Raw genomic sequence first — 24,146 nt, forward strand, 5'->3', positions numbered from 1 at the left:
TCCTTTTCTGATAGTAACTGCTGCCAACTGTACTGAACTAATTAGAAAGAAAAAATAAAATAAAAAAAAAGAGATTCTGAAATTTAGTCATGGCTTTTAATGGCCAGGTTTCAGTTAGCGTAATTCTGCAGAGTGTGTTTATTCAACTCTTGGTCCATAAAGTCTTATTTGACTTACAAAACAATCCAAGACAAATGTTTCTCTGTATGTTTTTGCAACTCTGGAGGGCAAAAAATTTTAAACTTGGTTTTATTCAATCTCTCTATAAAACCCCAGTATTCATAAAGAAAAGACCATTTTTTTTAAATTTCCATTCTATTTCCCTAGCCCATATTTTCCAAACATTTAAAGCCCATCTGGTTACCAAAGTATTGCCGTCAATATTTTTCGTGCTGCTCTCAGTGGGCACGATCCATCTCCTGTTGAAGCCAGAGGCTGGATGCCTGTTGAAGCAGAACCATACACCGAGGACATAATGTAGTAGCTTTAACGTTCACCTCTGTGTTTCCTTTATTCTTCTAGTCCAAGTTTCCTTCTGCTAGATTGAAAAAGCATGAGGGCTTTTCTGATTTAAGCGGGCTCGAAGGGATCAGATCCAGATAAAGCCGTTTAGAGGTGACACGGTCCACCTAGAGCTGGACACGGTGGCCTGAGAATGAAATTGTGGTGATGGGACAGCACAAAATACTCACCGTGCCCTGGGGAATGTGAGCTGGAATGGTTTTCAGCTTATTTCAGTGGGGGATGGAATAAATCCCAGAAGAGGAACAGTTGGCAGAATAATGAACTGCCTTTGGACATCTTTAAACCTTTTTCTTTACTTTATTGCTTGAATCAACATACAAAGTATTTGTTGCCACAGTAATGCTATTTTTCCTGATATTTAGGCCCTATCCACACATTCTTTCTACACCAGCAGCTCAAACAATGTCTGCCTATGCCGGACAAACCCAGTATTCAGGAATGCAGCAACCAGCAGTCTATACAGCCTACTCCCAGACCGGACAGCCCTACAGCTTACCCACTTACGGTATTTCATCCTTTATTACTTCTCCTTAAGTAGAAGTTAGAGCAATGCCAACGTGACTGTTGGATTGTTTGGGTTTTTTGTTGGGTTTTTTGGGTTTTTTTTTTTTTTTTTGCTTTCTTTTTTTTATTTTCCCTGCTGTAAGAAAATATCTTAAAGAATGAGTTGCAAATTAATTTCTTATACAGATTTGGGTGTAATGTTGCCAGGCATCAAGACGGAAAGCGGGCTCTCGCAGACCCAGTCACCACTGCAGAGCGGGTGCCTCAGTTACAGCCCAGGGTTTTCCACCCCACAGCCCGGCCAAACACCCTACTCTTACCAGATGCCAGGTGAGTGGCCACCACCATCAGGTCCCATCCCATCCTACCCCCTTCATATATATAATACATTTTCCATTCATTTTTGTGAGCTCCAGCAAGTATATTTATCACAGGCGGCTACTTTTACCTTTAAAATGTAAAGCTAAGTGGCATTTTCCACTACTGATATACATATATGTATTGATTTTGGTCATCTCTTAATTTAGATCTGGTGATGCAATGCAGTCCCTATTTGCACCTTTCATTTTTTTATGGAGTTAAGTCACAGGGCAGGACTGGAAGCATTTGTTGTATTTGTTAAAATACACAAGTCACTTGTCCTTGTTTCCGTGTTTCTGAGTATGACGTCATTTGATACTTGTTTCTCCTTTAATTAGCATAATTTTTTAGAATTTATCCTTAATTTATATTTATTCTTTCATTTATTATTCAATTATTTATTCACTTATTAAGCTTTGATCATTGATAACCTGTTTTATTTGGATAATTTTAAAGCTTCTTATACAATGATTAATCTTTTAAATATTACAAATTACGGTATGAATCATCTGACGTTGAAAACAAGGACATGCCTCATTACAGATCAATTCAGAACACCTGGATCATTAAAATACTCTTTGAAATTTTTTCTTTTTGTTTCATAATTGAACATACACTCAAGTGTTAGAACTTAGAAATTCAGGCAAAAGAGAAAAACAGTATTTGAGGGGAGGTGAGACACTGCAATAAATTGAAAGATGCTTTCTCGATCAGTGTAATGACTTACTGCCAGTACCTTCCCTGCATGGTGTGAAGAGGAATGTGTGCCTATGTGTGGGGAAGTAGCATTTCATTTATTTTAAAGTTTCATTCCAAGTTTTTTTATTGTTTAAACAGAAAATGAAAGCGGGCTGTTCTGATTCGTCTATATCTTCACAGGGAATATTGTATTTAGAATTTTATTTTGATTCACAAGTAATTCCTTGCAGTTAATTGTATTTTTTAATTTTAGGTTCTAGTTTTACACCATCGTCTACTATTTATGCAAACAATTCTGTTTCAAATTCTACAAATTTCAGTAGTTCACAACAGGTATGAATATTAATATTTTTGTTTGTCAGTTACAAAAGGATTTCTGTAACTCCAGTGATGTTATTAAAATTTAGATCTGTTATATTGAATTAGATTCATTGTGGTTCAATGCTATTTTCTGTGGATAATGATCAAAATCCTGGTGGGAGCCTCATTGGATCTTTTAGTACTTGACTACATGGAGGTTGCTGAAGTATTTTTTTTAGTAAATATCCTTAAATTTAAAAATGTTAAATATACTTAAATTTAAAAAAAATCTAAACTAAACTCCCCAAACTCTTGCAAAAGTCGTATGATTGCACACTTAGAAATACTTAATGGAAAAATCACTCGTTACTCTACTTAATTAAGTTCTCTGCTGCATTTGCTGTTTTAGGATTATCCATCATACACAGCTTTTGGCCAAAACCAATATGCCCAGTATTACTCAGCATCAACATATGGTGCATATATGACCTCAAACAACACGGCTGATGGCACTTCATCATCATCAACCTACCAGTTACAGGACTCTCTCCCTGGCCTGACCAGTCAACCAGGTACAGATCTACATGCAGGTGAAAACAATTTTTGCATTTTATTCTCTACTTGTATAAAGACAAGATTTCCATAGCCACTTTCTTTGAATTTGTGATGTTTTTACCTCATGCCTTTCACAAAACTTTCATGCAAACCAGCCAAAATAAGCTTTTTGGTTTTTTGTTCTTTTTTTTTTATTATTATTTAGGAAACCTGTCTGGTTTGTTTGTTGGTTAAACAAAGCTCTTTGCAGAGTGAAATGGTTGTCTATGGAAGGAGAAGGCCTGAAAAAAGTTAAAACAGTCTGGTAGGGATTGTTAGTACTGAAAACAACTGTACGGAAACAAACTTTTAGTAAATTTTTGAGCAAAAATTCATTGAGCTCTCCTGTTACTGACGGTGAAACGTTCCTGTATCCACACGTTCTGAACTATTGCAGTAAAGAATTTAAAACAAGATACTGTTGCTCATTTAATTATGCCCCAGCCATACTAGCAAGAGTCCAGGGGCTTTATACAAATATGCTTGCTAATTCTCTAATTTTGCAAAGGATAGAGCAATCGGTTCTTAACACAAGTCTCTTTAAAAAAAATAACATTGCAGAAAGTTCACAGGAGACATCAGGAGACTGAATTTGCCTGCCCAACCCTGCCCCCTTGTGCACATCCACTACAGAACAGTATTTTCTTACACAGTTGTATTCCCAGGATAATGGCAGCTCTTCATTTTTTCTCATTATCCTTATAACCCAGTTCCCAGTCATTTACCTGCTCCGTTCTATGTGTTCTGCAAACGCAAATGTTAATATGGATTTATTTCTTTTTTTATTTTTCCCATGCTAGATTTTCTAACATCTCACCAATTTATTTTCCCCCACTTAATGTAAACGGGACTAGACTAAAGTTACAATTATGTATTTGAAATAACACATAGTGCAGAGCTATGAAGACGATAAAGCGAAGAGCTATGGAGCCTTACCCACAGCCTGTGAGCAGTTACAAAAAGACTAATAAAGTGGGGTATGGGGGCTCTGAATAGGGGAGAAATATGCTTTATTCACAAAATCAACCCATTGTATGAATCTTCCTAATTCTCAACCTAACTACTGCAACACCTCACTGAAAACTAATGAATTAGGATGTAGTGTATGCCCTGTAGAAAAGTATAAGCAAGGCCTCATACTTCATATAAGCTGCTAAAATTTACTAAAAACATTGGAATTTTAATTGCTAGAATTTGTATTTTTCCTTGACAACTGCTGATTTTTACAGTGTGTGTATACATGTGTTTGTGGGATGGGATGGGATGGATATGGGGAGATACACTTTCCCTTGGGTTTTGATGAAAAAGTTATTCAGTAGCCTGGGAATGTGAATTTAGGGAGAAAAAGCTTAAGAGGTAACTTGACATCAAGTGAAATTTCAACAGTTGCAGGACACCCATAACAGATGCAAATCATATGTGAAGTATTTTTAGAAGAGCGTGAAGAGTCCTCACAAGTGATGTTTTGTTGAGTACTTTTCCTTTTTCCTTTATTATTCCTCCATATCCTTATTTGAGAAAATTGGACAGTGTTTCCCATGTTGCCTCTCCCTTTTGTATCTGCATTTCCTAGAAATGCTGTGCAAATGTATCATGTATTACAAACTCCTTTAGTATTGAATAACACTGGCAAAGAAAAGGAATCTTACATAGCTTGAACAGGTTGAAAAAAATATTAAAGGCCTCACGTCCGTGAAACAGTAAGGATTTTTCCTGTTTGTGGATTGTTTAAGCACAGGAACTGCTTTTCCTGGGAAGCAGGTTGTGGGTCTGAACTTAGAAATCTGCCCACGTACCCTTTATTTCTGTGAAGCATCGCACGGATCACGCGACCCTCTTCTGGGAGCCCGACACCCACTTTGAGAATGCGTGACATGCCTTCTGTGTCACTGTAAAAATAAGCTCACGTTGGTGAGCTGTGATGTCTTGGAGATCGCTTCAGATACAGTAGATGGTACTGCAGAGTGTTCACTTGCTGTCTAACAGGTCTATCACTTGGTCCTCAAGACTTACTCCAATCAAAACCTAGGATTAAACACAGTAATGCACTTCAACCTGCCATCTCTGCTAGCTATTAATTCAAATAACCAAAGCCAAGAGTACTCTCCCCACACACATGATTTCTTGTGTTTATAATAAAGACCCATCAGATCAAGAGTTAATATTGGTTACAATTTTATTTATTGACTGAATAAAGAAAATGAGATGAAATTTGAAATAGACATTACTCTTCCTGGTACTCATAACAAGCAATAACACATTACGAGTCAGAAAAAAACCCAGAGATTTTTAAATGCTGAAGCCATCTTCTGGCTGCTCTTTCTGCTAAGAATATGCAACAAAACTCAATCCATAAGGACAGTATGAAGGGGCTGAGAAGTTAATCCATCCCAAATCAATGTAACGCTCAGCTCCTTACCCATCCCATTGACTTCTCTTCTGTGTTTGGATTGTGCCTGCTCTACATTAAGATTTTTCAAATGCACTCATTACCAGAGAGAATCGTAGGATGGTTTGGGTTGGAAGGGACCTTAAAGATCATCCAGTTCCACCCCCCTGCCATTGGCGGGGACACCTCCCACAAGACCAAGGTTGCTCAAGGCCCCATCCAGTCTGATCTTGAAAGCCTCCAGGGATGGGGCATCCACAACTTCTCTCAAGTTGTTTGAGACAAATAGGTATCTCCAGGGGCACTTCTTCTCATATTGGGATAAGTCAGGAGAACCCTTAGGGAATTCTCCCTCAGGAGATCTGTACATTTGGGTATATTAGATGAGTACATTTAATCTACGGTGGATAAAATTCTGCAGGGAGCCTGGGAAAAAGCCTTGTTTTGGCATCTCACTTTCATATGTCCAGAGTTAGGCGAGGTGAATCACTCGTAGGATATCGGCTCCAATTCCGTTACTGGGATGGAGCAGATCTTGGTCTTTTCTAATTTGGTCCCCACAGTGACATTACCCTTTGCAGCTTCTCCAGGAGATGGCATTAAGTCTGTAAGCAGCCTGTGCCCACATCTCTTTTCTCCTGCTTAAGTGGGACAACTGTGTTTTAACAGGCAGGAGGGGATGCTCACATCAAACTAGAGGTGGGAAACAATATTCTGGTTATGAAAGACCACCTCCATTTGTAACGGTGGTGCTGTAACTCCCTGTCCTCTAACTGGAGCTGCTGCAAGGTCTCCATGGCATGGAAGGCTTCATACTGGACATAAACCAGTATAGGAACATCTGTGATGAAGTGGTCGTTCCATGTTCTAGTTTTAACATTTTCCTCTTGTTTTATGGGCTCTCTTGATGCTGCTCATAATTCCGGCAGGAGGAGGCTATGAAGTATATTTATTAGGCATGTGCTGAATATTGAAAAAGCTAAAAAAATTCAAATATTGAAATAAAAATTTCTGTCTAATATAAACTGCTGTAGAAACTCTTCATGAGGGCAAGGTTTTCAGTACTTTTAGTACTACAATTTCTCACGTTCTTTAAAGTTACATGGCTGAATTTTTAGTAAGTTTTCCTTTTGTCAGCATTGACCTCATTTCTAAAGCAAATGGAGGATAAGAAAATGCAGTTGCTCCTTTACGGACAGCCTGCTGTTAGTAAAAAAGCAAATCAAGTAATTAAGCCTACAGTTGTTCAAAAAAAACATGCACTACTGACTTCTGCAGTTCTAAAATAGATGCATACCTTGCATTCAAGTAAGAGACAGCTGCTCATTCTGATTTAGAGATTAGTGTAATGAAATAAAGTTGGCTTTAAATATCCAGAAGTTACAAGGTACAGTGATTAGTTACAGTACTGATTAACAGATAATTATGCAATCATGTACAGCGTTGACCCAAGCAGAAGCCTGGAGCAACTGGTAATGGCTCATGCTAAATGAAAATTGAAGTTATTTACTTCAGTTGTTGGATACTTTCAGAGAAGATTTAGAACAGGGGTATTTTTTTATGTTTTTTTCTGGTGGTAAACACAGTCATTGAGAACAGATGTTTTAATACATTAATACAGAAATGAGTCTTGATTTTGTTGTAAAATGTTGAAATGTTATAAATATGAAGATTTGTGGTACGAATGTAAACATTCATCTCCACTTATTTAATTTTTGCCTTTTCATTTCTGGGGTTTTCTTTTGGGATAATTTTTCCACTCTGTCAGAAAAATCAAGGAAATTATATTTTCGTTCAGAACTCTCGCACACTCAGAACTTCTTTTGAAGCCAGTGTAGATTTTTGCTGCATGAGGATTCTGGCTATGAAGCATCTTTTTGTACATTTGTGCATTTACCAAACTATATTTTGCCGTTCTTCTTATGTGGAAAGAACTAAGAAAATATGACCTTATTGATCGCTCCACTGCCTGCAGTGTCCTTACTGACATCAACACCATGCTGGGAATAGAAATGATTAGTCAACAAGAACTCTCCGTTCGAAGGGACAAAGTAAAAACAGCATAGGAACATTATTCATCAGATATCATTATTGCTGCTCCATTTTTCCATCATTTCTTGGCAAATAAGAGTTTTAGCTGAAAGAGAAACTATTATAGAATGCACATGATCCTTCTCCAAATCAGGACAGACCTATCCCAAATGGTATATGGAATAAATTCTCAAATTGCAGTTCTAAAAATCTCTTCTTAGCTGCTGCCTGAAAGTTTGGCTCTGTTCTGCACATGCAGAGAATTGCGTTGGTTTTGTGACATTGAAGCAGACTCCACTTAGTTTGAGAAAAAAGTAGTAGTGTCTTCTTCCAGGCAACAGCAGAACAATTTGAGTACTTTCCCAGGAAGTGAGAGAGACACCTTTGTTTTCCTCCCGTTTCATGGAGGATTCATTACTTTCCATTCGGGGGTACAGGGATGTGGAGTTTGCATTGCGAAAACATGTCTTTATACTTCATATATATATCAGTCAGTCTGTCAAATAAACCATTGTGCCCTGGAGAAGGCAGTGTAATCTAGATGTGTCCTTCTCCAGGTAAATATCCTAACCAATAGACTTGGGGACTAAGTTTTTTTTCTTGTTCTCCCTTTTCCTTGAATCTTGAATTCTTTCCTCAACATGTCTAGAGCTCCCATTCAGGAATGTGACATTTTGGGCTTAAATCTTATTCTTCCAAGAAATACAACGGTATTTTTCCAGTCACGATGAATAAATATATCTTCCCAGCGTATTTATTTTAATAATCTTCTGTATGTCGTTCACTGGAAGGTATAAATAAATGATGGAAGAGGTTAAGAATTTAACTATTGTGTTACATGAGGCACAGACTCTTAATTGAGAGTGCAGTCTCTGTTTTCTTAGATCCTGTTAGACTAGAATTGTTTCTTCTTTGATGTGGAGGGAGAATGAGGTGAACAGCTAAGGGAAGATTATGGAAACATTCAACCATTCATGTTGGAAAGGACCTCTGTGGGTCTTTCTGTCCAACCTATCGTGGACAAGCCAACACAGATCATGCTATTCAGGGCTGAGTCCAATTGAGTTTTGAGTGTTTCCAGGGAGACAGTCTTCATGGCCTCTCTGGGCACCTGTCCCAGCGCCTGACCACTCCCACAGAGAAGGATTTTTATCTTTTATCTGTCATGAATCCCTTGCTGTGATTTCTGTCTGTTGCTTCTTCTTCTTTCTCTGTCACTCAGCCTTTCCATCTCTGTGCTCAGCCCCTTAACTGTCTTGGTGACCCTCACTTGGACTCATTCCAGTTTGTCAATCTCTCTCTTGTATTTGGGGACCCAAAACTAGACATTTTTCCAGACATGGTCTTGCAAGTTCATAACAGGGCAGAAAAATCACTGTCTTGATCTGCTGGCGAGTTTCTCTGTTACCTGGTGGACTTTGGCAACTTTAGCAATGACTCCTTTGTAAAAAATGAATAATGTTCAGATTCCAGCCCAAAATCAGATGCATCATAAGTGATTCTTTGCAAAATGTTTGTACCAAGTGTTAATGTCTTCTGCTGATATGCCATCACGAGCTCTTTTAGCAAATACTACCAAAGTGACACAGAAATGCACAATTACTTACAGCACAAGGACTCTCTTGAATCAAACTCTGTCGTAAATGTCAGATCTAAGCTGTACCCTTTTTCTCTAATGGAGAAAAATTAAAATCATTAATCAGATAGATGATGAAGAAGGATTTATGTCGTTTAGCACCGGGGAACCTAGCCAAACTGGTAAGTCAGGGATACGCCCGAGTGTTAAGAGCAAGTATTTCGTGCCAGATCTAAGGTCCTTCTGGCACATCTTCTCTCTGACAGCAGAAAATAGCTGGTACTTAGAGAAAGATGGTCAGAATACAAGAAGTATGACTTCACTCTCTTTCTGGTGGTAACTGCAATATTGCATTTAATATTATGACTTTCCTCTGACAATTTATGGGCAGAAGGAAGGTTAAAAGTGAACTGTACTAAAGAGCAGGTGACCTGGGAGGAGGAGATGGAGCAGGAAGCTGACCGGCTGTTCTGGTGCGTGGACGAGTGCCAAAGGGTGTTCTGGTAAAACACAGGACTCGGAAATAAGTCCAGCTGAATTCCAAACACAGGGAATGAACTACTTTAACTAAAAGGCTCTTCATGGTTTTAGAAGTCGTTAGTATGGCTTTTAAAATACATCTTCCTTGGATACATCAGTATTTCGCACGTGCTCATGTGTATTTGTATGTAAGTCTGCACATGCATATGTTATCATTTTAAACTTTCTCTAATTGTGCTAAGGTTTATAATGTTTCCTTGGTGAAATCAAAATTGTGTGTGGCATCTGCAGATTCCATCTACATAAGACAAACCATGTTATCCTTCATTTTATATGACTTTTTTTAAGTGCATCTTGTGTTTGAGTTTGCATACAGACTTGACTAGCTATGAAAAGAAAGGAAAAAAAAAAAAAGCTTTTTTGCATTTAAAAATCCAACACTAATTTTGCCGTGAATGGTTGACTTTGCAGGGGAGTTTGACACAGTGCAGAGCCCCTCCACACCAATCAAAGATCTTGATGAGAGAACATGTAGGAGTTCTGGGTCAAAATCTCGGGGTAGAGGGCGGAAGAATAATCCATCACCCCCTCCGGACAGTGACTTGGAGGTATGCCTGCAGGAACTGATGGATGGTAATGCGGAGGTTTCTTCTGATGAAAAGTAAATTCTAAAAACTACAGCTGTGGAAATAGCTTAAAGCATTTCAGAAAACGTCATGGGCTTGATCTCACTAACCGAATATAACAGATATTAGTTGCTATTTTAAAATACCCCTACAATGAGACATTTCTTTATGACAAAGTTAGGCAGAACAGGAAATCTCAAATATGTTGCTCAGCTTAATTAACGCCTATTTATGAATGCAGTGTAAATTATGCAGGATCATCTGGCCACAGCCTTTCAGATACTTGTGCCCAGGTTTGTCCTTGGGCTTATAAGTAACATTAGTGGATTCCAACGAGACAGCTTACATCGGTGACGTTATGGCTGTACTTAAGTAGGTGCAAGATCGGTGCCTTAGTGAAGAAATATGTCTGCCTGATATATGGGGTGATGATTTAAAACACAGGTGACCTCTTAGCAACGGAGTAATTATAGCCTTAGTACTCCTGCGTTAGTGAAGTTAGCAGTGGAGGAGGAGGAGGAGGAGGAAGCAGAGTGTGTGTGAAACACCCCAGCCCTGGCATCAGGAGAACGTGCTGCCCATCGGTGTGGTGTGTCCCCTTGTCCCCTGATGCCACCAAACCAGCACCGGGAGGGAGCAGCCCTGGCCAGCCCCATGGCTCTGCTGTCACCAACCAGCTCTGGGGACAGCAGAAGACAAGACGGGGACTTTGGCACACAGTTGCTCCTGGGGTGGGAGGGTGGGTTTCAGTGCCAGGCACTGAATGTAAATGCCATTGCTTTCATACAGAAACTGTCACACATTTTTTTGTTTTTCAAAGGATTTATTTTTTTGGGCAGCCACACAGTTACTCCTGGGGTGGGAGGGTGAGCTGCAGTGCCAGGCACTGAATATAAATGTCATTGCTTTTATACAGAAACTGTCACACATTTTTTTTTGTTTTTCAAAGGATTTATTTTTTCCAGTAAAAATACTCTTGACTTTTTACATTTTGCTTTTTCCATTCCTCTTTCAGTTTACGAGTGAAAATGAACTCAAACCCCTTACCAATATAAGGACTTTATTTTGTTTGTTTGTTTGTTTGTTTGTTCACTTTTCCCATTCCTTTTTCTGTTTACAAGTGAAAATGAACTCAAACCCTTTACCAATATAAGGGGTTTCTTTTGTTTGTTTGTTTGTTTGAGTTAGAATTACCCATTTTATCCTACAATATTATTTAAATTCTGTATGACATTACACGTGGCATGTCAGAATTACCCATTTTATCCTACAATATTACTTAAATTCTGTATGACATTACACGTGGCATGTATCACTTTTACCCAAGACTTAATTTTAGCAATAAAGAAGAGCCTTGAGTCAGTAAGACTTGCAGAGAAGTCTCTGAGAGTGCTGTTTATCCTTAAGTCATCAATTCTGTTTGACCCCCACATGACGTTTTGGAAATCTGTGTTATGCAGTAGTTTTGAAAAGTTTTTTAGGGGACAAAAAAGAAATGTTTGAAGAGTTCAAAAGTTACTCTCCTTCTGACTTTTTGCCATGCATGGTACCCTGTTCTTCTTGTTTTTCAGAGAAAATCTGCTTGGTTAAGCAATTAGATAAACTTTAGGACTGAGCTGGGTGGGATGGTGGTGGGACTTTGATGTGATTTATTTAACAATACTGTCCCCACTTCTTTTTTTTTCAGCGTGTATTTGTTTGGGATTTGGATGAAACAATCATAGTTTTTCATTCGCTGCTCACAGGATCCTATGCACAGAAGTATGGCAAGGTATGTGAGCCACAAGTTCTGCATCAATTCTCTGTATCAGAGCTATCTGACCTGCACATGAATGTGTTTTTCACCTTCTGGGTGAAGGTAGAGGGAAAGTGTACAGTAAACCCCGTTTCCAGAGGCTTAATGTAACAAAGTCAAGGAGAGTAATGAGACCCTGACCCCAAGCACAATGTATGAGGTAAGGCTGGAGCAGATGCTGCAAATGAGGCAAGAGTTTCTAGAGGAACAAGGGTGAGTTCCTGAGGAACGTTGGAAGAGATGTTGCAGGGAGATAATAGAGATAACGGGCAAATGGAAATAACTGGATATTGGGATGTGTAGAGGAAGAAATAAGAAATAAACTGGAGCGATGGGTGAATTTACAGGGAAATTGATGAATCATAATGAGCAAATAAGAGACAGACTTTCTTCAGCACCAGCTGCAGATGTTATTCTTTGACTCCCCACTTTTTCCATTGAATCTTTGGTTCCCTTGGCTGGCTCCGGGGTGAGTAATGCTGGGGAGTGAATCCCTCTCCCAAGCAGAGAGTTGTACACATCCTCTCCCCTCCAAGGAGATCCAAAAGGAGTTCAGGTCACGGAGCAGTGAGCAGGAGAGGAGGAGGAAGAGCAAAGGAGGCAGAAAGAGGCAGTTGCAGCCTGTAGGAGCTCCCCTTGGAGATCAACAATGAGTCCTGCTGGGGTAGTGGTGGGAACCCAGGGGATGGTGCTCAGGCAAAGGGAGAAGGACTGGTGGGAAGACCAACGTGTAGCAGCAGGAGCGTGCTGCTGGAGGGGTAGAGCTAAAGGCCTGGATAAAACAAAAAATGAAGGCAAATGTATGGATGGGAAGAAGATGGACAGGAAGAATGTTGGTATATACTAAGTTTCCTGGGATTGTGCCATTCAGGTGTGATTTACACAAAGGTATTTTCTTCTTAAGAACGTAACCCTGTCCATACTACGTCAGGCAAAGGCCTTGTTTAGCAGAAGTTTCCTACCTCTTTGTTCCAGCCAGAATCAGACACTCCAGAAGAGGATGTGAGAAACAGTACATTAGAGAAGTGCTTTCCATGCACACTTCCCTGGCCAGTGGGTTAGAAATGTCCAATGTCCTGTGGATTCTGATCGTTGATGGGCCAGTCCTCTGTGTTTAGAGACAGCTGTTTGTGGTCATTAAAAGAGAGAGCTAATAGAAAAACTCACAGGCCCAGACAAAAATCTGAATTTTTGGAATGCTAAGATAAGGGTAGTTATTCATGTATTGTGAAAAACAGCCGTGCTTGTTTTGCTTGTTTTGCAGCTTCACAGTGCCAAATGAGCACACATTTCAGTATTCTGCTGTTTTTCAAACACTGTAACAACTTTGTCAGAACCATTTCTAACTTTACAGTTATCAAAACCAGAGAGAAACCTAGCTGAACATGAACATTTATGTAACTGCCCATAGACTGCCACAGAAGCTGCTGAATTGCCACAGTGAGGTCGTCATTCCTTTCATCCTTTTTTGATTGTGCCCTTAGGGTGTTTCCATCTCCTGTGCCATCTCCCGTAATACATGAATAAAGTCAAAGTCAACTTTAATACAAAGTTTTAAAAATCAGAGCACACTTTGTAGCTCATAAACATTTATAAGTAACTTTGAAAACTGTCCTAGAGTAGACACAGCAACAGAAATGTAATTCCTCCTGGTTTCTCACTTTGTTGTAAGTAAGGATATTTGAAAAAAATCCCAGTACCATTGTCTTTTAAGAGCACATCTGCAGTATGGAGCACTCTCCATACAGAGCCCTTAGTAACAGTGCTGGCAGATTAACAGCCAATAGTACTGACAGCAGATAAAGTTGGCTTGCATAAGCCAAGAATTTCTTAAGGGCAAGTGAAATTAATGTAGTTATGCTGCTGAGATCAGTAAACAATTGTCGTGAACAACCATGAAGCAAAAGGAGAGGAATTCTTAAGAAAAAATCCTTTTCTTTTGTACTGATACATGGCATCCATACAAGTAGGAACATGTCTTCCTTTCCAGAGACAGTAAAATAAAAGTAGTTGATTTTTTCCTTCCTGCAGTGACTACTTTTGCCGTATTTATAGAGAACTTGTTGGGAAGGTAATGAGTAACTCAAATATATATATATTGTTGACTGCAATGGTACTAGAGCAATCGGAAAGGGAATACAGGGAGAGCTACTCATGAGTAGGATATAACTTTTGCAAGTCATGGAAGGGTTGCCTGAATTTAAGATGGGATGTATCAGAGCCCAAGTGCCTCAGGTTAGCCATGGGAGAAAGGAAAGATAGCCCAGCTGGACCTCAGTCAGTCTGGTGGATGACCTCTTCAGCAGAAGTGACCCTTATCTTTTCTGCACGTGATTCTCATCCGTAAACAAAGTCTTAATCCAGACAGAAGTCTGGATTGTTAGGAGAATTGGGTTGCTGTTGAGAATAAATAGTCCATGAATTGTGAGGTTCTCAGCAGAAGTCTTGAGAGCACAGAGGTCTTTTAAAAGTGGTTTTCAAAAAGCTGTTTAGCCCAGAAAGGTGGTATAAAATTGTTACTTCACAATAGCAAAAATCTCAGGATACTGTAGTATAATGATGATACTAAATTATTTAATTGCAGTGATTTGCTACCTAATTTTAAAAAAATAAAGGTGGGTAACGTCACACAGATGCTCAGCTGTGCATGCTGTGTTCTTCCATACTTATTTGTGAGCCCATTTTGTATAACATAATCAGGTTACTCCCAAAAAAGAAACCACACACAAAAAAAAAAAAAAATCAGAGGAAAAGTAGAGTTTTCCCTCTCCTCCATTTTTCAATATTCTAAATTAGATTAGTGAGTCTTTAATGTGAACATTGCTTTAAGGGAAGGCATCTTCTTAATACCAAACGTGCTCACTTCATACTTTCAAGAGGTGAGATGCTGGGCTTAGAGCTAGTGTGAAGGAACAGACAGGCAAAGCTACTCACCTTTAGTTCTTTCCCAACTACTCCTCGACACATAAACCTTCATTCCTCTTTTCCACTAGCTCTTTACCCTATTTCTTGCTGTAACCAGGTGAAAGAAAAACATTCAGAAATTGGTGATTTCTCCTCCTCTCTGCTGGAATTCAGGCTGTGCAGGGAACACAGCGAGGGGAGGTGCAGCATGTGGAGGTGGCCATCACGCTATTATGGCCAGGTGGAGGGACCAGTGGATGAGTACAGGAACCCTTGAGGGCTGCAGCGATGCCAGGAGACAAATAGTTTCTCTTTCAAAAGATTTCTACAGTTTAACAAAGGGTTGGAGTAAGAGAGAAAAAGGAAGAGCAAACCAACATGGCCATAGGGAATGGAGGCATTCGTTGGCAGAGATCATGTGGGAAGGCCTGGGTCCAGCAGGCAGGTTTCAGGTCATATATTTTTCAAGAGAGAAAGACTTTGGACTTATGCCTGAGGATTTCTGAAGCTGAGAATGCACACTGTCCTTGGTATATACTCGTTCAGCATTTTGTGTGGTGTGGTAACTATTTGATTTCAGAATTAGAATAACCGTGTTAAAAACAATACTAGTGATTTGCTGAAAGATTATTTAACTCGTTGGATGCAGCTGTAAGCATCTCATTTGAATCACAAGGCAAATGGCTGCTTCCTGTTTGGGCACCAATAGAGTAGAGCTTTAAACTCCACAGAAGTGGGAGAAATTTGGCCAGAGGCTGGTCAATGCATTACTCATCCGGAGGAATATTCTGTGGCTTGCTGCTTTTTACCTGGGGGTGTTTCTGTCTGACTTTTGGTGTAGATATTTTATTGGGCTGGTCAGACCTAACATAAAAAGAGAATAAAAACTACACTATGCCTCTGTTAACTTCCAGGGAAACCGTGCTGCCTCCCAGCAGTAAGAGTGCCTCTTGTCGTTCAGCCCGTTTGCTCATCTGCTTCGTACTTCATAAAACTAATGCATTTCTATTTTTAATTATTTACTGCAGTAGCAAATTATGAACATCGGCATTTGAGCTGTTATGTTATGACTTGTGTGGCTGATGATGGTTTTTGCAGCTGAGCACCAGTTGGCAGATACAGTTTTCTACAATGCTGAGCTCTTAAGTGAGGATTTGTTGATGTGACAGGACATGTGTTAGGAGATGTCATCATCTGTTAAAAGTTTATGAGGTACATTCTTATTCCCTGTGAACAGTGTGTATTCTTTGTTCCATTGCATTCCAGCTCTTCTTGCTGACTTAAGGCTGATTAAGCTGGAGTTTTATCTACCTCTGAGCTTTATATTTCATTCATTTCTCCAAGGTCAATCCAGAGGGCAAGGATGCCCAGATAAATGCTGTGACTCAAGGTGCAACTGGTTAAAAAAAAGTTGAAGGTCCCTTGTGACCTTAGAAGGGAGAGAATGTAATTTCCAAGTGCAAAAAATCAAATCCACACTTGGTGATCACATTTGTATATTTTTGATAGCCTTGCCAATGACAGAAAGTGGCCAGGGAGGCCACATTAACCTTCTCTGGGAAGGGCTCAGAAGGGCATATTGCTCACTTTCTGCTTTTCGAGTCATTAAACAAAAAAACTTTTTCACCATTAGTGCCCATGAGGATATTCCCAAATTCACTCATAAATACACTTTTGTCTGCCTGTATTAATAGTGTTTCTCTCATGACCTCCAGTTGTCCTTTCCATTCACTCATGACCTCCAGTTGTCCTCTCCATTCACTCCTTCATTGTCTGAGACCGCTGAGTCCATTTTCCTACTGCCTTGTAGAGAGTGTGGAACAGAAACTCCCTGTGGAGTACGTGAGTTTTCCTTCATCAGCCACCAGATACAGTTATTAAGAAGAGATGTATTATCTTCTTCCATTGCCACCCATGTGAAGCTCTCCTGGGACCAATGTCTCCTATGAGAGAGTGAGAGTTGAACTTAAAGCTGAGATTCCTACATAATGTAGGGAAGTGTCCTTAAGCTAAAAATACTGGTACTTAAACATTTCCACCTTTTCCAGAAGGTGCAAGTTTTTGTGCAAGTCTGTTCAGGACAGCCACCCACTGAAAATCTATTTTTACAATATTATTCTGTTTATTTTCTTATTGTTTAAGGCTTCATGCATACAAATTCCTGTCACAATGAATCTAGCTGGCAGTCTATTTACCCATTTGTTTTCTGAGATTTTATAAAGGGGCTTTGTATGTTTGTATTCTTTTTCCATGAAATTAAATTATTTTGAACATCTTGTGTTGAAACCTGACCTTCCAAGACAACATTAAGTACTTTTCTTCCACTAATGGACACTGAGCTTTGGGGGCTTTATTCCAGTCACTTCTCTCTTAGTCAAAACATTTAAATATTGGTCCTCCCGTGATATTTTTACCTAGTCTCCCAGGAGGCATTCCGGTGGATGGACCAGTCTAGTGCAGAAGTCCACAGACAGACAGTCTGGCTCCAGTTTAGTGCCTTCATACTAACGTAACTCAAGTCATTTGTATTTTGGTACACAGAAGGGCTGTAGCCAGTCTTGACTCTTTTGCACGCTAATGATATCTGGCTAAAATCAGGCCTCTGAGGGCCAAAGAGTTGTGCTTCTTTATTCGGCAAATTATCTGGGGAAAACTTCCAGATAGTTGGGTTTGTTTTTTTTTTTATTGTTTCCTCTTTTGTGTATGCCTGTGCAGAGAGGCACAAAATGCCATTTTTGGCAGAAGTTCAGTCTGCCTTTTATTCGGTTTCTCGATTTGCTCTGCCCAAATCTCTATCAGCTGCACATGTCTCTTGCTTTCTTTTCAACACTCAGTTCTTTGTGCCACTCGAGTCAGCCCACAACTTCTGCGGCAAGTTGAAAGACAGTAAAACGATGATTGGGATGTTCCTCCACGTTGTGCAAACATTATAAAACCACAAGACCCTGGCAAAACCGCCTTCTCTTGTCTATTTTTATATGTGAAGGAATGAACTTAACACGGCAAAGAGCTGGAGCGTGATGTTTAATTCTTGTTAAACAGTTGTAGCACAAGTTTTGGCCAATTTATAAAAGGAACAATTGTTCTTGTCTTGAGAACTCAATTCCGGCGACTCTTCTTAGCAGAAGTTGTTATGGGGAGATCCCAGACCGATTTCATGGTGAGCTGAAATGAATTCTCTTTGCTTTATTTTATTTTACATATAGTACCTAGCAATACCCTACACATGCCTTTGTCAAAATGGGAACATAGAAAATCTCATTTTAACAGTAATAAAGTCAGGCATAGTTGGTTACAAAAATACTACTAATGAGAAAATCATAAAAAGCTTTGTCACATTTATGTCTTTCAACTATACTAGGCAAGGCAGGAAATTGTGATACATAGTTGGTAGTTTCTGTAAAAATAAATTGGATTATAATGGAATATGTTATAGTAAATTTCCGCATTTAAGTCTGCTTCTACCCAGGAAGGGGAAAAAAGAGGCTGAGAATCGAAAGTCTGAGATTCCAGTCCTGGAAGCACTCCAGTGAATAACTAAACTCACATAAATAATAATGAGTTACCACCTGTGCATAAAGTTATGCACATGCCTTAGAGTTCATAGGATTGAGGTAAAGAAGCGTATTGCAAATACTTTTTATTATATTGTATCTGGGAAGAAAAATTTATAATTTACTGTGCACAGAAAAAAAAAAAAACACTAAAGAAAGGAGAGAGAAACACATGTTTATATGTGATGACATTTTGATAAAAGCATTATGGCTTGATGAGGAATCTCATGAGTCCAGAGGATTTTGGTGATTTGTGTCCTAAGTATCTTACACGAGTTTTTGCAAATCTGTTAACGTGTGTTCCTTAATCATCCCCTTGGAAAAATGACCTTTGCACTTGCTGCTGCCTTGGGCCGCGTGACTTTGAGATCCAGTGACTGTGACCCCAGAAGGCTTAGGGGATGAGGTTACGGTACTAAGCACTGCATTTGGTTTTCACTTCTGAAAGGTAGTCTAGACCAGTTCAAGGGTCAACACAAAAACATTTCCTCCCACAGCCAGAGAATTGGGTCTAACTTTGGGTCATTACAATATCTTGTACGCTGTTCTCCTATTCACATCTGACTTTCTTATAAGCAGAGGTCAAAATATGTCCATGTTTCAGATTTTACCATTAGTTTGTAAGTGCTTGAGGGCAAAAGCCATCTTTTATTCTGTCGTTGTGAAGCCCTGGAGTAGCGGACGTCTGATCCTGATTGGGAAGCCTTTGATCCTAGCACTAACACATGATCATTTGAGGTTTTGTGTGATTTTGTTGCCAGATCCTGGTAAACTTTTAGACTTTTAATCTCAAGGTATTTAAGAAAGGATTTCTAAAAGCTTGCTGGTGGCAATCAGAGTTTAAATGATGAAATACAGAATTTTTTCTTTCTTATTTTAATGAGAAGAGGATCACATCTATTTTAAAAGTCCACTGCAGTACGTTAAGCATAAAAAAGTTAACTGAACCCCACAAGCTCGGGCAGATGATTAAGGCAATGACAAAACTAGTTACCAGGTGTCAGCTAAACATCAGGAACTGTCCTTGAGCATTCTTATTCTAAAACAAATGTAAGCTATGCAAATTGGCTTAACCTCTGTCCTAGCAAGCTTAGCAAAGTTAAATTCCTTATCTCACATTTACTGTACGCTAAACGCTCTCAGACTAAGTGTTATTGCAGAGTGGTAGATTTGTGGTATCTTGCTGAGGTGGAGTGATTTGATAGCGTGGAAGCTGACCTATGAACAGATGCAACATTTTGAATTAATCTCATCCAGGGACAGGATTCCTGTCTTTCATGAGAAATGAAGGATGAAGGACCTAGTACAGGGTGTGAGGATACATACTGGAGCAGCAGAAAGGGTGGGAAATAAGGGAGAGGGGTCTAAGCTCAGGCAAGGCAGTGATGTTTTATCCAAAATGAAACCCAATTTGGGAAAACGAGCATAAATTCAGACTGCTTTTTGCATTTTTATGGAGCAGAGACAATAGAAACTGGAAAGGCCTCTTAAATCACACCTTCCTGTCACAGTGTAGGATAATTGCTTACAAAGTAATCATTTGGTAGAGATGGCTACCTTTCCTAGTCCAGTTTAGCAGACCTTGGAGAGGACTTCTGTGTGCCCAAAATTTGGGAAGAAAAGCTGAGAGATCAGAGGAATTGTGCAGTGGACTGGGTGTCACACGGAATAATTTCGTTCCTACCTCTGCTGCTGACTCAGTGCATTGGATCAGAAAAATTAGTTAGTGCTCCGTGACTCAGCCTTTTTCTGCCCACAAATTGACAATTGACAAGCAAGATATTTAGATATTTTTATAAAAGGCTCAGGGATGAAAAATGTTATGTATTCTTATTAAAATAAATATTGGTTTTCTTATGTATATCTTTTGTGAGAAGTTCCTTCCTTGTTTACAGCCTTTTTTATGCAGGTTTACATATGGCCACCTGGTCTCTATCAGTTTAACTGGGTTACAAATGCCTTGACTTTCAAAAAACTTGATGTTTCGTCTTCCCCAGCTCCCCAAATGTTCCCACACAGGTTCAGCAGTCTCTTCTTGTAGCTTAATACTGAAAGGATTTTAGAGAAATTTCTTGCAGTGTTAATTTTTCAAAACACTTTGTATACAGCAGTTTGTAAAGTAATTCTGATATGACTTAAAGGTATTCCAGGAGTTAACCTTCCTTTCTGTTTTTTAAGGATCCACCAATGGCAGTGACCCTTGGACTGCGAATGGAAGAAATGATTTTTAATCTTGCTGACACGCATTTATTTTTTAATGATTTAGAGGTAAGAATCAAAGGAACATAAACCTCGTTACGCCTGGCTTTTTAACGTAGTGGGTTTGCTGTGCACTGGTGTCTGTTGTACGTGACATTTTCTGCCTATCTAGACTTTGGGTTTGTCACACTCTAATGAGAGAGAGATTAGCCGGGTGGCAGTGACTTCTGGTGGCACTTCTTCTGGCATCCATGAAACTGGATGAGAGAGGGAATCTGCAAACTACCCTTTCCTCTCTTTGTCCTATGGCCAGCTTTGCAGTTTCCATGATTTTAGAGCTGTCTGCAGGCATTTCCAGGAGGAGGGGGACATACATGTCTCCTATTCTTTCTCTTGAAGTTCTCTACATGTGCTTTCAGTGGGTGCCACAATCTGATCACTCTGGTTCTTCTCTTCACATACTTGAGTAGCCTTTTGGCCACAGGCCCCTCTTTCTTGCTCAGAGTAGAGTATTATTCATTTGCCTCAAAGGCTGCAGGTGTAAAAAACAGTTCTCACATCAAACTATGGTCTTTTTAGACCTTCACCTGTCTAAATTGGTTGTTTTCTTACTCAGAATCGATCCCAGAGTTCCCTCTGTGAACAGATATTTTGTCACTAATGGCAGTTGGAAGACTTTGAAGTTTTATTTAAAATGCCAGAGGAAGGTCTCTGGTGAGTGAATAGAAAAAAATTAGGATAAGTAAAATTTTTCCATTGACTGGGACATCGATTTTTCTTGTGTGCACTTCCTTCATCGACTGGAGGCAGTAAGGAAACCAGAAGGTACCAGGCTACGGTTGTCTTTGTCATCCCTTGCAAACATCACTTATCCTTGGCTCTTTTTAAGTCAAGAAACTGGAATCTACTTCACCCTATACCTGAGCAGCACTTCCTCCTTCCAGCAGCAGAATTATGAGAAAAAAAAGCCCTGGACATGCTTTCACCAGCTTCAACAGTATCCAAACAGTTTTCAGTTTTAGATAAATGAAGAAGTACTACTTGGGGACTGTTTTGGAGAATCTCATACCTCAATCAATTTGATTTGATTAAACCAAGTTCTATATGCAATTAAGTTTTTTCTAACCCAGAATGCATCTGCGTTCCAAAATCAACTATCTTAAGAGATTACCAAAATTCCAATCTTCTTGTTCTGAGATGAGCTGTATGCACACATTCTGGCATATGCAAGCAGATAATGATTTTCTGTGTTCTTAGCAAATACGATATAGTTGCATGGCATCCTGTGCCAAAGCACGTAGAGGCATCCTTTAATATGCAGATGAATAAATCTGTCTGTTTAAATATGTAGAGCACGTGGCCATTACTGAATGTTACGGTGCATCTGCATGATGACTGTGTAATGAATTCTGAGAATTTCCCAGTTCTGACTTAGAGTCATAGAATTGCTGGGTTGGAAGGGACCTTTCAGATCACCAAGTCCAACTGTCAACCCAACACTGACAAAACCCATCACTAAACCATATCTCTAAGCACTATGCCTGCCCATCTTCTAAATATATCCAGGGTTGGTGACTCCACCACTTCCCTGGGCAGCCCATTCCAAGGCTTGACAACATTCTCAGTGTAAAAATTTTTCCTAATATCCAATCTGAACCTCCCCTGGAGCAACTTCAGGCCATTTCCTCTTGTCCCATTGCCTGTGACTTGGGAGAAGAGACCGACCCCCACCTCGCTACAATCTCCTTTCATGGAGTTGTAGAGAGTGAGAAGGTCTCCCCTCAGCCTCCTTTTCTCCAGGCTGAACACCCCCAGCTCCCTCAGCCACTCCTCATAAAACTTGGTGTCTCTCCCTCACTTCTCCCCCTCTCTCCATCTCTCCTTCTCTTTCTTCCTCTCTCCATCCTCCCTGGGAGAGAGGAGGTGAGGGCTGAACTGCTGATGGTCACAGCCATCAAAACACAAGACCTTCAGTTCTCACTGGAGGAAGTGAGTAGGCCTTTATTCACTAGACAGATTACTTGTCCTTTCATCATCTCACTTTTTTAATGCTGAGCCATCAGATCCCATACCTTCTGTCTTCCTTTCATCTTCATCCCACAATAAACCTCATGGCTCCAGACATGACAACTATAATCTACTAACAAATCTATATTCCTGGAATATCGTCTCCAGTCATTACGTCCTCGAAGCTGCCTTTCTTGGTTGCAAATGCCACATACCACTGCCTAGTAATAATAACCAAGTTATTGAAAGCTCTCAGATAAAAAAATAAAGGTTTCCTTCCTCTATGCAAATCTGCCTCACTACAGTGACTGCTGATGCAGAAATTCCGATCTGCTGAGACATTCCTTGCTGACCCAGTAACCCGTGCTCTAATCAGCCAAGCTGCACTTTGATTTCAAGCTAGGCTGTTCTCCAGCTATTTCATTCTCAGTGTATAAATTTTAGTCCACTTGAGAAGTATCGCTTGGGAGGGCAGTTGGTGTTTTGCCATGAAAATAGGAGTCTGCTGCTCTAGAAAGTTCATGTGCCTAAAGAATGCTTAGAGCTGGGACTCAGTTCTGTAATAATATCCGGGCTAAATGCATTCTGTTCTCAACCAGGTAAGGAATAAATTGAAATTTTTTTTTTCTCCCTATCTCAGTACTAATTTTAAGACAGCTTTTAGAAATGTTGGTAGGTCACGCTATGCAAAAAAAACCAATTTCTACAAATTGCAGGCAAGAATTTGGACATGAACCATCCAACTCCATTATCCCTCTCTGCTCCCAGGTCAATAAAGTAAGAAAGAATACTTATTTCAAATAAACTGAGTTACATTTCCATTTTTATGATAGTCCTACCATATTTTAAGTAATATTTTATCATCTTTTTTTTTCTCATTAGAAATGGAAATGAGAAATAAAAAATAGGATTTAGGTAATTCTCAGAATTTGAGGGTCAGGTCAAACTAGTTTTAACAGGGGCTGAAATATATACAAAAAAATTGGTGTTCTGTATAGCCTGAGAAAGCATAGTGCTGAATAGCCCCTCAGTAATAACATTTTTGTGTTCAGTGTGGTGAGTCAGTGTTTTTACTGGATAATGAAATTACTGTCCATTCCAGGAGGATAATTTTTATGGATGATTTGTTAATTCTGTCCTCTCAAATTTTCAGGCCCTAAAAATTGCTGCAGAGAATTGACTGCACTCAGATACAATTTAAATTAGTATCGTTTCAAGCAAAAGCCAGTTAATTGTACCTCGATGCCTTTCCTGTGCTCTCAGTAATAGGAAATACATTTTTTTTTCTCTTAGTTTTGACCTTGGACTGACAGTGAGCCACTGTGACTTGAGTGTAGCCAGTGCTGTAGCTGATGCAAAAAGTATTTTACCTTAACAAAAAAAGTACTTTGCTTTACTTAATTTTATTTTAGTTAACTTTTACTTAACATTTCAAGTGACAGAGAGCTTGCCTTCTTTCCTTCCTCCCTGCTGTTTGGTCTGTTTTACAAGGAAACTCAGGTCTTGTGTTGTACCACCAATTTCCTACTTCTTTTGGGAAAAATGGAGAACTACCTCAAATCTGCTCAAACCACCTGCTTTTTCTTTTTTCTTTTTTTTTTTT

The 24,146-nt window shown here is 39.5% G+C and overlaps 1 protein-coding gene across 1 annotated transcript in view; it reads left to right on the forward strand.

Moving 5' to 3' along the window:
• The window catches only part of EYA4 (EYA transcriptional coactivator and phosphatase 4), a 95,517-nt gene that overhangs the window by 38,364 nt on the left and 33,007 nt on the right, over positions 1 to 24,146 (forward strand). Inside the window, exons 5-11 of the mRNA XM_014943615.1 lie at positions 888 to 1,030; positions 1,216 to 1,359; positions 2,342 to 2,421; positions 2,798 to 2,960; positions 9,930 to 10,066; positions 11,772 to 11,855; positions 20,516 to 20,605. Coding sequence (XP_014799101.1) covers positions 888 to 1,030; positions 1,216 to 1,359; positions 2,342 to 2,421; positions 2,798 to 2,960; positions 9,930 to 10,066; positions 11,772 to 11,855; positions 20,516 to 20,605 — 841 coding nt within the window. The remainder of the gene's footprint in view (positions 1 to 887; positions 1,031 to 1,215; positions 1,360 to 2,341; positions 2,422 to 2,797; positions 2,961 to 9,929; positions 10,067 to 11,771; positions 11,856 to 20,515; positions 20,606 to 24,146) is intronic.

The sequence above is a fragment of the Calidris pugnax genome, unplaced genomic scaffold (genome assembly GCF_001431845.1).
Source record: "Calidris pugnax isolate Ruff unplaced genomic scaffold, ASM143184v1 scaffold119, whole genome shotgun sequence".
Lineage (NCBI taxonomy): Eukaryota > Metazoa > Chordata > Aves > Charadriiformes > Scolopacidae > Calidris > Calidris pugnax.